Here is a 14,456-nt window from a genome sequence, read left to right as displayed (position 1 = left end):
CAAAACTTCTTAAGTGGTTAGAAAGATCAATTGCGATGAATGATTTGTCTGACTCGTAACTTAAATGCTGAAATCTCCAGTGTAGGAAAGCCCATGGTCAATAGGCATTAAACTGTGGAGTTCTGAGCAAGTTTAGTACAAAACAAGGAAGGGTATTGGCCCAAGGACATGTATAGCATGTACTTAAAGTGATCTTCCTGCATAGTTAAATTCCAAAGAAATTAGCACCTGCTGGAAATAGAATCCTGACTCTCAGGTTTGTTTTTTGGAAAGTCTGTTAAAGTGGACAGTCTGTTTCTTCCATGCACACTTGTCTGCTTTGCTATAAATATTGATCAGGAATAACATGGATGCTGCTGTGGAACAAAACTTAGCAGACCTGCAAACATTGCCTTTTTCCATCTGCATAAGCCTGCAAGAATGCTCTCTCTATGTTTTCTTTTTAGAAAACAGCCTTCATCACTGTTTGCTTCCAGTGTGTGATTTCCCTGATAAATCTGGAACACAATTTTGTCTCTGCAGCAATGCAGCTGAACTCTGGTGTCTGCTGTGGTGAATTTCGATGCACCACAGCATGATTGCTTGTGTGCAATGCAATACAATGTAACTATTTTGGAGGGCCAGCAGCACTTTTATTTACTTCCAGAATATTTTTGGAGTTAAAAAAACAAAAAACCAAACAAAAAACCTTATAAAAATCGGTGCAATAAAAGTGTAAGGTTGAAAATAATTCATTATCTTTCCATATAACCACAAAAATGGAGTTCCTTTAACTTTTGAATAGTTACATTGCATGTTTATATGATCATACAAAAACAGCACCTGCATCTTTTATGTTTTTATATAACCATGCAGTAGAATTTTTCACAAGCTTAATTATCTACTGTGAAACTTTCTCAGGAGAAGGAAGGAGAGGGAGAAATATGTTTATAAATTATTCTAATTTTAAAGCTCTTGTATTGTTTTTTAGTATTACATACAGTTTGTATTAGGAAGTTATTGAATGGTTGTCTTCTGAAGAGACATGCTGAACATTTGTCTGGGGGAGCACCTTCTGACTGGAATTAGGGTTATTTTCAATTCTTTAATGTTTTTCGGAAGATGTTTTGTCTTCATAAAATGTAGTAATGATAGCATCTTAATCCAATTATAGCTAATCCTGCAAGCCATTTCATAGTTGTTTTATAGATTGCTGCATTTTAAGGTGAATTAATTTCTAATAAAAGGGTTTCTTAAGGGCTTCGTGGCATAATACTTTTGAGACACTAGCAGATAGTGTGATGTCTGAACCATTAGATGTGTTCTTTGATCATCTTTTTTTAACTACTCAAGCCATTTGTTTGTCTCCATTTAGCATTCTCTAAATCCATACCAAACTCATCACAAATTGATTTTTAATAGTACTTTGTAGACACTAGTGTCATTAGCTGTCAGTAGTCCTAAATATTATTTGTTCAAGGATGGAAACAGGATTTTGAAATGCACATAAGAAATCACCTAAAATGAATGACCCCTATTTAAAAAGTGTTTTGCTCTTTGCTGTGCTCTGCACTCCAGAAATTCATGCCATCAAGAAAATTATCAGTAAACTTTTTTTCCTGTAAGTTACAAGGCGCTGAGGTGCTAAAACATGTTTGATTTTTTTTAAGTGATTTAAAGGTATGCTTTTTCATTTATTTCTTTTCAATTTAACCCCCACACATGATATGTTATTCCTACTGGTCTCACTATTTTGTGTTATTATAAAAAGGTATGTCCTAAAGTGATTCTCAGCCCAGTATCTTATCTTCACCTTTTTAGCTTGCTGTCATAAATCTTGTTTTTAGTCCACTTCTTTTAAATGGAATGTATTTTACATCATTGCTTGTACTATTTCCAGTGAAGGGACTGAGAGTAGAAACTGCCCTGATGCTCTCACATAATGCTCTGCTGTATCCCCTGCACTGCAATAGTATCTATTGCTTAGTCTTGGTTTTTTTTCTTCATTGAAAGAGACTAAATGTTATTAAATAAATTTATGCTTAAAAAAGTATGTTTTGGCAGATGTGATCCGTTTTTCTAGTAGAGTATGAAGTCTGTATCCCTTACAAGTCCACTTTTTCCTTCAGTTCAAGGAGTATGTTCCAAATAATTTTATTTGCTAGACCCCTGCATCTTGTCTTTTGTGAAAAGATAATGCTTTATAAGAGTAACTTTCAAAGTTGCTTTTAGCACTTAAAATATATATGAAATAAAATACCCTCTAATTACAATGACTGTCGGTTTAATTACAAATGTTTTAGTGTTGCATAAAGAACAAAAGTCACATGTAATGTCTGAGTGCATCAAAAATGTATGACCTAGTAAATACAGCGCTCATGTAAAACACACATCCAGCATGTTACAGTAACTGGTATGAGAACCTTGCCAAATGATTAATTCATGAGTACTTTCTGTTATGATCTGTATTATCAAACATTTGCCATCTTCTCTTTCCTTGTTTTAGGTACCAGCAGACAGGTGTTAGGTGGCTTTGGGAATTGCACTGCCAGCAGGCAGGAGGAATTCTGGGAGATGAGATGGGATTGGGCAAGACCATTCAGATAATTGCCTTCTTGGCAGGTCTGAGCTACAGCAATATGAGGACTCATGGTTCAAATTACAGGCAAGTGCTTCTCTGCAGACTGTCAGTCTGTGGAGCTCAATTAATATTTCATCAGATGTATTACTGGTGGAGGAGGGTCCTGTGAATTATTAATGACATTTCAATTACAATATTCCTTTAATTCTTTTAGTGGGGGACATCAAAGGAAAAATTTTACGAGACAATGGAGCTGTAGGGCAGGAAAAATTAAACATGTAACACTTTTAATGAATTCCAGGCATTGATGCTTCATTTTGCAGATGAGCCACACTAGATATTTTGGGTCAATACAGTGTCTAAGGTTACCTTCCACAAATGGATTGTTTACAAACTCAATTACTTTAATATCAATAGTTTACACAATATGGAATTTTAAATTAGATGTAATACCTTTAGTTCCATTTATTAAATTTTACATTAAAATATTTGTTCTGGCAAGCCACCAGGTAAATGTTTTACAGGAAGTAGCAAGCTGATTTGCAGTGAAAGTTAGAGTTTCTGATGGGCAGGGAATTATCCATGCCAAAAATTAGTAGTAAGAGTAAAACCAGTAACTTATGCAGAGGAATTTCAATCTGCGTATTTTTTTTTGTTGTTGCTGCTTTTCAAGACTTATGCTAGTGTGAATGGCCTTTCTTACAAGGTATTTTATGGTTTTTTGTTACTGAACAATGCTTTGAAATTGCTCCTTCATAGGTGGCATTACTGGCAAGATACTTGTTTGCATCCTTAGATTTGCAAAAGCACTCATGAATAGTACTTGAGTTTTCTACTTCTGCTGGCCTGTTTACCTGATGTAAATAGCTGCATGAAATTTACCAACTATCATAGTACTGTTCGAAGCAAATAATTACCTTTATGTAGAGGTACGTTTAAATTATGTTTAACTTGTACACAAACTGTAAAATAATGCTTTAAAGAGAAAATATTCCTGTTTTCTCTCTGGTTTCTTTCTACTATAGTCTTAATATAAAAATAAACTCCATAGATCCTTCAGGCCAGCTGATTTACTTTAATATGGCTGCCTGGTTAATGATGCTATTATACAGATTATTTTATATTCCCTACCCCACTTGGGAGACCACTGAGTTGATGGAAATCCTTCAGGGACATCTCTTGACACTGTTAAATAGCACAAAACTACAATAAAAGTTTGAAAGGGCCAAAATCGATTTGCCCATCTAAGTTGCAGTGCTCTTTCTGCATGTAAGATAATGTGTTGAGTTTCATGTTTTGTCTGGTGCATGTCACTGCGTCATGACTGTAATTCTGTGGGAGGAAACAAGGTTTAATATATTGGTGAAGCTTGCTCTGATTTTGTGTGTGTGATGCTGTAAGGCAGACAGTCAAAACAACTTCATCTTTAATAGTTAAGTGTTTTCCCGCCCTGGGCTGAGAAGGCAGTGATATTGGTTACCAGTAGTACTGGTTAACTTGTTTCTGCTTGGATGAGTGTAGTCTGATAGGCAGGAGACTTCCTGGGCAGCCTTTCTGCAGGGCCGGCACTAAGAGGGGCAAAGCTGTGTGGTCAGAGCTGTCAGTGTCTTCCAGCCTAGCTTGGGTTTCCTTACCTTGGTGTGTAACAAAAACCTTTTGCTACACACTTGCCTTCATTTATTTGAAACATCAGATGGGAAACTGACAGAAAGTTTATACACTGATTATTTACCCATCTGTGCTCTTCTGGATACTGGACATAAACATAAACAGCTCAATCTCTCCTTTGAGTGGCAGAGATTAATTTCCATGGTGCTTAGGTAAATAAAAATCCATTGCCCCAGAAATAGTGTGTTGCTCTTGCTGCCCTGTTCTCTTATTTTGACTAGGGTTTAGTTATTGTTTCAGCTTGAAAATGTGATTTGCCAGTCCTTGGAAACATTTGGTTATAATAAAACATTTTTGAGTGTTTAAAGATTATAAATACAGCATCAGTACAGTTTGCTTTTTCTTGGTAGTAAGTTGCAGGAATTTGAACTTATGTGCAATTCCAATTTCATCCAATTAAATAACAACAAATAAAGGATTGTTGTTATTTGGGCTTTATAAACCAAAAGAAATAGATTTGGATATATTGACCAAATATGACATTGACCATAAGCTATTAATACAATGCAGCTGTGAAAAAGGGACAGAATACAATATGGCAATATATTTGGAGTAGGAACAGGACAGTATTATTACCTTGGTACAAGGCACTAGTAAGACTTTGGTTTTGAATGTTTTAAATGTCACCTTTGTTCAAGGAAAACAAATATAAATTGGATAGGCAGCAGAGCAGATCTTGCAGCATTGCAGTGATTAGGAGAATGAAGGATGCCTCCCAAGTGTAGCAAGCAGAAGTATATGATTTGTTTTGTTTTGTGGAACAGCTCAGACTGGAAGAAGCTAGATGACTCTTTTATATAAATAAATAAAAGCTCTCAGGAGAATAATAAAATGTTGGCTAGTGGAGAGTGGGTAAAGTCAGACTAGACACAGAAGAGTTTTCACACAGCCAAGCAGAGAGGGAGTGGAGTTTCTGAAAATTGATCCTAGGAGGTGTGAACTCTTTGTGTAAACTGAGGGGGGAAAAAAATCTGGATAAACGTTACATGTGAGCTTGTGTGAAAACAGACCAGGGGAATAAACAGATGTGTTTTGTTACTATCCATGAAGAGTAAGAAACTAGTATGTTCTGGGAAAGTTGGCTTTTTTGCTGTAGGTATTTTTAAGAGCAATAGCAGTGATTTTTTGGATTCATAGCATAGTTGAAGTTATTTTTCATGTCTCCAAGTTGTTTCTTCCCTTTGGATTGCAGGGAGTTTTAATTAGACCATGTAAGGTTATGTTATATTTGTTCATATTAAGCAATGTCCAGGTTGTTGTTCTGCATATGTATAATAATTCTTTTGATAAAGAATATTATTTCTTCTTGATAGCAGTTTCTGAAGATATTAAGGGGTTTAGGTTTTTTTAAGCAGGGTGTTGCTGTTGTCTGAGAAATCCTTTATTGCTATCAGTGTGTGATCTTGAATGTATATTGTGATCTTTACATTGTTTATTTAGTGTCACTTGGATAGTACATAGACACAGATCAATGTATGATAACTGAAGTACTGCCTTTGTTTGCAGAGTCATTTTTTTCCATTTTTTAAAGAGCAAATATATTTGAAAAATAACTGCTAGTAACCACTACTTAATATATTTCTTACAGGATTGTTGGTATTTATTTGTGGCAGTTATTTGGCTGGTGTGCAAGGGATTTTTCCCTTCTTAATTAACCTTAAGAGCAGCTCTGAACTTCATATACAGAAAGACTTTGTTTCAGACCTCTTTAGTAATTCTCAGTAATAAAATTACAAATAAGAAACTTATGAGACAGTTTGAGCCAAGCTCAGATCTTAACATCCATGGATGATATAGTCTGCCAGTTTAGAGTCCTTGTCTTATCAATAAACTATGGTGTTGAGAGTGCAGTATATTACCAACATGAAGCAGAACACCTGTGTGTAAGTTCATTTGTGAGACTCTAGCTACACATTCTGTATAATAGAAGTAATAAAATAATTGCTTGTTAATGATTTCTTTTCACTTATAGAAACAGCAGTCACTAAAACCTGATTTGTAATATCACAGGAGGAAGTTCCCTTATGCCTTATTGTTTGGAGCTGTTCTATTCCTGTTTAGCTTGATAGATGCATCCATTAACTGTTCAATGAGTGGATTCTTTTTGCAGTACCCTCTTCATCTTCCTTTAAAAAACAGACTTCCAGGAAAACAAATTGCCAATTAATTTGCATAGCTCTCATATTCCACTTAAACAGTAAAGTATGTCATTTTAATGTGTGTATTTTAATGAGCCACTTAATGCAAATTATTTATTTCACATCAAGGGTTTTTTCCTTGAATACTCTATTTTAGGTACCAGGGATTGGGTCCAACAGTGATTGTCTGTCCAGCTACTGTGTTGCATCAGTGGGTAAAAGAATTCCACACTTGGTGGCCTCCATTTAGAGTTGCTGTGCTCCATGAAACTGGTTCTTATACAAAGAGTAAGGTAATGATTGACATTCATTTTGTAATTCTCGAGGCCTTCTTATTTTTGTCACTAGCAAAAAAACAAAATCCCCTGTTGCTTAATTGCTTAATGCTTCTGTGTAGGAAAGGGCTTCTTGTGCCCTTTCTCTGAATGTATTAAAAGAACAAAAAGTTCATTGTCTTGTATAGATTTCATAGTAAATGGACTAAAAGAGGGTTGACATAGAATACATGTTTATTATGATGAAAACTTGTATTTCCTGAATAAATTAAACATAGTAACAGGTTTCTTGCTTGAGTTTTCCTTGTGCTGTAGTCCATGCTAAGAGTTTGACTAGACTGTTTGTACACCAGATAAATGCTTGTAGCAACTTGTGAATCCTCTTCTTGCATTTCTTTGCACTGTGTCATCACTATGTCATTGATCTGATATCTAATGTGTTTTGCATGCATGGATAATTTCTCTTCATTTGGTTGCTGTCAGTTGGTATCACTCAGTGTCCTTTTCTTTAATGACAGAGTAACTTTGTTAGTTTACATTGTTTCAAGCATTGCCCTTTCTGTCTTTCAGTTTTCTTTGACAGTCTCTTCATATGCATGTTCTTAGTCTGTTGCTTAAGTTGGAAAGCCTGACTTCTCTGAAGTTTGAAACTTTGGTACATTGCAGGAACAAAACAAGGAAAACTTAGATTTTTATTTTCCCCATCATATTTCAAATGTTTAAATGAGTTTTCAGGATTCAGCAAAGCATTTTTAAATTTCTCTTTAAATATTTATTGAATTTCTTGTAATAACATTAAGATTATGTGGTGCTTAATTGCACTTGATTAAACGTATTCTGAAGTAATTGATGCAGTTACAGTACCTAGCAAAAAAAGGAGTAGCACACTCTAATGTGCTAATAGCTTCCTGTTGTTCAATTAACTTGGTGTGTTTTCAAGCCCTAAAAGTCTGTTGACCTCAATAACACGGTCGCATGTCTTCCTAAATTAAATCATGTATGCTTATTTTGGGCTGTTTCTTAATTAATGGACTTGACAGACTGACTCAAATTTTTCCATCTGCAGGAATAGTAAAGTTTTCAAGATTTCACCTTCCCACTGTCATCCTTCAAATATATATTCAACAACTTAAAATTGAAGATGTAAGCACTTTTGAGCAGATTTAGAGAACTCAACCTAATGCCTTATCTTCTAAGAGTGTAACAGTGCTTTAAACAGGTGTCACTGATAAGGTCTTAACCACATGCACATTTTTCTCCTAGATGCCTCTTAATCAGAGAAGAGCAAGCTAAAGTAAGGAAAAAAACAACTTTCCTGTTTTACTTCCCCTATACCTGCAGTAAAAGTTTGGTACTAATAAATTGGCATAAGTAACACTAGTACACTGAAAATATATCACATAAAATACAGGACAGGCGATTTACTCCTGCCTAGGATTTCTTTTCAAAATACATTATGAATATTTTAGTTCTGATCTTACAGCAATTCCCTCTGCTGATAAACTATGGCATTGCAGAAGACCACTTTTGCATGTCTTAACTTTGTAATGCTCATCCAGGGACCATTCTGCCTTTGAGCTCTGGCATAAGACATAAAAGAATAAGTTAAGTTAAATAAATATTAAAAGAGTGGTTAAACTGCATAAGTTCTTTGAGATTAATTTTACTTAGCCAAAAGCCAACTCCCTGTTCACCTGTAGTCTCAGTGTGGCACAGGCTTGTTTGGAATTAACAGGCAATTCCAGGATTGACCTGTTCTATTTGTGTATCTTAGTTTATCCTAAAGTAAATGAGAAGAGTTTCATGTTGGACAGCTCCAGGAGAGGATTGAGGAACAGAACTTTGTTATCAGCTTTGGAGTCAGAAAGGTCATTTCAGCCTCTGAGGGGGCAATTTTCTGTACCAGTGGAGGAACATGATTGTCCTCCAGACTAAATGAATGTCAGACAGTAAAGATCTTAATGGATTTTGAGGACTACCTTATCCTGTAGTGGTTGACCAGCAGGTTGTGGTAAAACCCAGTATTGCAGCTTGTTCTCTACAAGTCTGTGAAAGAGGCATAGGTGATTTCTAAGGACAAAGATTAATTGTAAAACTATTGGATGAGAATTTCAGAGAAAAAGGGTTAAGCAATGACAGATATCCCATTAGGCAGGACAGTGTTTCATAGCAGAAACACACAACACCTGAAGTTTCGTATGATAAAATTTAAGTTGATGTTTTAGGTGAGATGGATGGATGTAATTTTTCCCATAACATTGTCAGGAATCCTGAAATCTTCTCAAATACTAAATCTTTCAATATTGGTGGAATAACACAGTTTTAGGAATAGGCATTTTCTGGTGGACCTTCTAAGATGCACATGCATTGATGCAAGAGCCTGTCTCCCAGCTCTTCAAAGGTGCCCACAGAAGTATTTCACTTGACAGTGAAGAGTAGGGAAGACATCTGTTCTGATTGCTTCATCATAAATTGATTCTAGGCAGTACTTCCAAAGCTGTTCAGTTAGTGACACTTCTTTAGTGTTACAAATGGACTTTGAGCAACATGGTAAGTGAAAGGTTCTCTGATTTTTACTTTTTTACCAGTCTGTTCTGGTTTTCTTTGCAGGCAGTTATAGGATCTTCACATTAATAGTGTGAAATAACAGCCTGAATTTTGAGCACCATATTGGCTGCAAATCTTGTCAGCCTGTTTCAGCTCGGTCATTGAGAAATTTCACTGCTATAATATTTGTGGAGTTTTTAGCATATGCAAAGCTTCAAAAGAGACACTCATTCTTTTTCTAAAATGACAGTGGTAGAAAATTTTGACAGTAAAGGAGGGAAGTATAAATTTCCCATTTCACTCTTTGGACTATGACTAATGCCCTTCAGCTATCTAGGGGCAGGCAGTTTGATATTTTAGATGATGGAAGGAAAACACAGTAGCAAACTGGAGAGATTTCCAAGACTTCAGAGCTTGTTTAAGGCATTCGGATGAAATGTAAAACTTGCTCTTTTTAAAAGTTATTATTATTTGTGATTACAAAGGTTATTTAGCTTTTCTAGGATGATAAATGTGCTTAAGTTGGAGCAGTAGGTGGAATCAGATTTTAAGTAATAGCCTTCCCCTGTAAAGTCAGCTTTCAGTTTGAACAAGGTATAGCATTTATGGCTAAATGTCCTGAAGTGCTGTCTTATGCTATTAAGCTCCTACCATGGTTTGTCCTGTTGTTTTAAAACTTCTGTTGGCACATGAGCATTTGTAAATCATAGAATGTAAGAGGCAACATGAACTTTGGTGATGGTGTTTAACATATCACATATGGAAGGAGGCTGTATTTTGTAAGTCTGAACTTTTAATTTCCTAATCTTTAGAAGAGGTATCACTGAGGTTAACAATTCCTGCTGATGTTAGTCACATACTGTTTGTAAATGTGTAACTTTGCATTCCCTTATTCTGGTCAAATGCAGGACACACAATGCAGCCCTAGAAAGTAATTGTCAAGTTCATGATGCTTGCAGCTGTGAAACCATCTACTTCAAGATGACTTTACACATGGAAAACTTTAGACCTTCTAGCCTCACAGTAGAGTCCATAATCTACATGTAGAAAAGTCAATTTCAGAGGTTGCAGTTACCTGTATGATTGCATATGGAACTTGTGTTTTAGGAAAAGGCTCTGAGTTAAGGACCAGACTCAGATAAAATGAGTATCATGCTCCAAGAAGTAGCATTCTTGTTGAATATGTAATAAGTGTTTTAGCTCTTTTTATTGCAACTTTTACATCATTAAAAATTATAATGTGTTCTTTCGAAGCCTCTTCGTGGTGCCATTTAGGATTTTTGTTGGGGCAAGAAAATAATAAAGAGGTTTTATATGTTGAATTTATGGATCCCCAGGCCCAGTGGTTGGTTATGAGATGGTGATAAGCCTGCTGAAGAATGCACTTTTGATTCACAAATTATATATGGTTGGATAAGTGACTAGATACTATCTCTGACTTCATGCTTGCTTCAAAGATAGCTGAATGTTTAGTGAAATTTGTAGCTGTCACTAGTCTATGTCTTTAAGTTCAGTTTTAACATACATATTTTGGTCTAAGAAAATTACCTTTTTTTAAATAACAATACATAAGAGTTCCGATTTCATGTCCTCTTAAATATTTTTAAAATACTGTCAAAAAAAGAAAAAAATTCTTACTTCTGTAAACATCAGTCCTAAAAATTGTCCTGTTTTTGTACCTTCAGAAAAACATTTGTAGGTACATTGAGGTATTAAGAGGAAAAAGAGCATTTGCTTAGAGATATGTCCTGAGAATAAATAATGAACCTTTTAGCTGTAAGAAATGGTGCTTGCCAAAATTCATCCAGTCTTTGTACATCTCCTGTGCTCCAGTGAAGACAAGGCAACGCCATCAACTTGCCACCTAAGGTTGGGAGAAAATACTGTCCCTGAACTGTAAAGGCCTGAAGTACTGTGCTAACCAAAAATGCAAGTTCATAATTACTCAATATACTCACATGTTCCTCTTATTCATTAGCATCAGATAAAGGCCAGAGTGCAGAATTTCAGAATTAGGTAACTGCTGTGTAATCTGGCATTAGTAGGATTTGTCTCTCTCAAGCACACTTTTTTTAACTTAGTGTAACAGTGCATGACCTGAAATATTTCATTAGTGTATTTCCAGAGAAAAAATAAAATTTAGACATGCCTTAATCTAACTAAATGAAGAAACTGTGGATTAAAGAAATTATATGTATATAAATTATATATATTGTGTGTGTTCGTATTTTATATTTTAATATATTTTATATGCAAAATATTGTAAAATAGCCTAAATTATAAAACACCACACCCTCAAGAGTTTGTATCCAATATTATACCCATTAGCATATTTTAAAATATTTAGAATTATTCCAAGAACAGCACTTAAAGGGAAGGCAACCTTGAAAAGGTACCCAATGCAGTAAAATGAGACTTAGTAATTGTTGTACTGTGAGTTGATAAAATTGTGTTCTTCTGTTTCTTCATTGTCAGCACAAATCCTTGTTTATTAAAAATTTAGCTTGAAGGAAACTTTAATTAATTACAGGTTCAGTAAATCCTGACTAGGATTCTGCCTTGGTGTGTTTACAATGAATGGCCTTCATGTGCCTGTGTTTCACTTCTGTTCTCTCTGCTCCCTGACAGCGTGATTTATGGCTGTTGTTTTCTACGAGTCCACTGTTTGCCCTCTAGGAGGGATTGGTCTCTTGAGCCTCCATAATAACAGCAGCACTTTCACAAAACATCTTTTAATGACAAGAGTGTAGCATTCTGTAAGTCAGGCTAATTGCAGACATACCCTATTAATTGCAAAAATTAGGAGAGGTTACATATTTTACAAGCTTTTAATTTTAAATCACCCGAGATGATTTGTCTTAAGTGTTTGGGTAGTGATGTCTACAATATTCTATGACAGACCATTCCTGAGACTTGAGAAAAGTTGCAGACTATGGATAATGTACCAGGTAGAATTAAGCTGTGGATGTCCACACCTGCAGAGAAATCCTGTTCTGTCTGTAATACAAATTATTCTAAAGATTACATATTCTCTTGAGACTCGTGATACCAACATTAAATAATGTGTTGTGGTTTTATCAGGAGATGATAATCAGAAAGCAGATATTCTTGAACAGTGAAAAGAATTTTTTGAATCTTGGGGTGTGTGTAAGTAATTTTACAGTAAAAGGTCATGGATATTGACACCATCTTAGTTTTTGACATGGGTTTTTCTCTTTTGTTTGGTTTTTAATTGTTTTTTGTGGGCTGTGTTTTAATTAAAAGGCACTTCTAGTAATAAGGGGTTTGTCTTTACTTCAGCAAATTTAGTGGTGGTTGTACTTTCTGTTTTTCCCTTCTCATCATCTCTTGTTTAAGTCTTCTAGATTTATACATGGAGGATAACTGTAATAAAGATGAGTCCTGAACATTGTCAAAAATTATGTAGACTGTCCCTGCCCTACATAACTTGCAGCTAAAAAGGCTAGTAAAAACCTGGGGGAAGGTTAAAGCTTACCAGAGAAGCACAAAATTTGAAGATTGGTAGCAACTATGTTAGTCTTATAATGAGAAAATTTAGACAGAATTTAGGATTAAACAAATATATTTTTGTATTTGTTTTTCAGTATTTCACTTGTTTAATTTTCCTCTAACATTCTTGCTTGCAGTACACACAGCTGGGTTTGTGAAGCGAATATAGGAGAACTTGAAGAAACCCATTACCTTAATCAAATCCAATGTTTGCTTTTTCAGACATTGCCTTTAAAAAGTTGAAAATAAAAACCATTTTTTCCTTCTGACCAGGCTTTTGGTAAATTCTGATTTGCTGTAACACAGTATTCAAGTGCTTCATTCTTTCACAGATGAGCTAAGAATAATATAATCAAAATCTTGCATATTCTTATTTTCATTGCAAAGTAAATTATAGATCTGGTTTCATAATACTTTGTGTACATACCTTGGATAGCAAATCTGTGTGTGTGTAGGTCTGAGGATTCTGTCCCACTGACAATGTTCACCTTTTGTTTTTAGGTGAAATTAATTCATGAAATTGCTTCATGCCATGGGATTTTAATTACATCTTACTCGTACATTCGTCTGATGCAAGACAACATCCACACATATGATTGGCACTATGTCATTCTGGATGAGGGTCACAAAATCCGAAATCCAAATGCTGCAGTCACACTTGCATGCAAGCAGGTACTTTATAAAAAAGAAATGTATGTGCTCTGGAGGGAGGTTTCAATGTCTAGTAGCCTATCATAAAAATATATGTTTGATCATTAAAAAAGAATAAAAGCATACATCACAATGGTCTGTATTTGACTATTTAACTTACTTTACTTTTCTAATGAATTTACATGGGTAAATTTACACAAGTGTGGTAGAGGAAAAAAATTATAAATTTTAAATTGCATAGTAACTTACCAGTACTGATAAATGTCAGATTGCTGGTGTGAATTTTCTGCTAACAGTTTATGAACAATGTATTGCAGAAATCTGTTTTTTTCATGAGTGTGAGGCCACATATTTTGGCATGAGAATTTATTGTTGGTGAAGTTGAATATCCTCTGAAGTAGGAGGCAGGACACACCAGTAACCATGAAAATAACTTTCTTTTGGTTTTGTGGTTTTTATTAATAGTTCCGCACACCCCATCGAATCATCTTGTCTGGCTCCCCTATGCAAAATAACCTAAAGGAGCTCTGGTCCCTCTTTGACTTTATATTCCCAGGAAAATTGGGAACCCTCCCTGTGTTCATGGAGCAGTTTTCTGTCCCAATAACCATGGGAGGATATTGCAATGCCTCTCCTGTCCAGGTAAATGCATCCAAAATATCATTTTGCTTGAAGGAAACTATTCCAGCTGTTACTGTTGTTTCTAAACCAACTTCTAAATGTACTTAATGCTGTATGTTTCTGGACACTAACCAGAAAAATGTGTGTATGCATTACTGCTGCTTGTGTAAAAAAATCATTCAACTGAGACTGTTTCATTTATACAGGAGTGCACTTTATATACAAGGTTTTCTTGTCAAAAGTCCTAAAGCTTAGGTCATTAAAAGTATTCTTTGATATGAAGATAAACAGATTGGAGTGGAAGGTGACTGATTCCACATTTTAATGTATTTAAATAGATCAAATATCAAGCTTTGGCAAATTATGCAGTAAGTAGAATTCTTAAATCCAGTTCAGAAACAGTTTTTATTTCAAAAAGGTAATTAGGTGTTGGAAGTCTGGAAGTAGATAAACTAATTTTGAAAGCAAAAAATTACTTGGGAAATT

At 35.0% G+C, this 14,456-nt stretch overlaps 1 protein-coding gene across 1 annotated transcript in view; it reads left to right on the top strand.

Moving 5' to 3' along the window:
- The window catches only part of ERCC6 (ERCC excision repair 6, chromatin remodeling factor), a 43,678-nt gene that overhangs the window by 15,288 nt on the left and 13,934 nt on the right, over positions 1 to 14,456 (top strand). Inside the window, exons 6-9 of the mRNA XM_058810427.1 lie at positions 2,486 to 2,644; positions 6,524 to 6,659; positions 13,200 to 13,370; positions 13,815 to 13,991. Of these exons, the coding sequence (XP_058666410.1) occupies positions 2,486 to 2,644; positions 6,524 to 6,659; positions 13,200 to 13,370; positions 13,815 to 13,991 (643 nt within the window). The remainder of the gene's footprint in view (positions 1 to 2,485; positions 2,645 to 6,523; positions 6,660 to 13,199; positions 13,371 to 13,814; positions 13,992 to 14,456) is intronic.

This window comes from Ammospiza caudacuta, chromosome 9 (assembly GCF_027887145.1).
Source record: "Ammospiza caudacuta isolate bAmmCau1 chromosome 9, bAmmCau1.pri, whole genome shotgun sequence".
In the NCBI taxonomy this organism is placed as follows: domain Eukaryota; kingdom Metazoa; phylum Chordata; class Aves; order Passeriformes; family Passerellidae; genus Ammospiza; species Ammospiza caudacuta.
The sequence above is the reverse complement of the archived record's forward strand: the minus strand, read 5'-3'. Positions and strand labels throughout refer to the sequence as shown.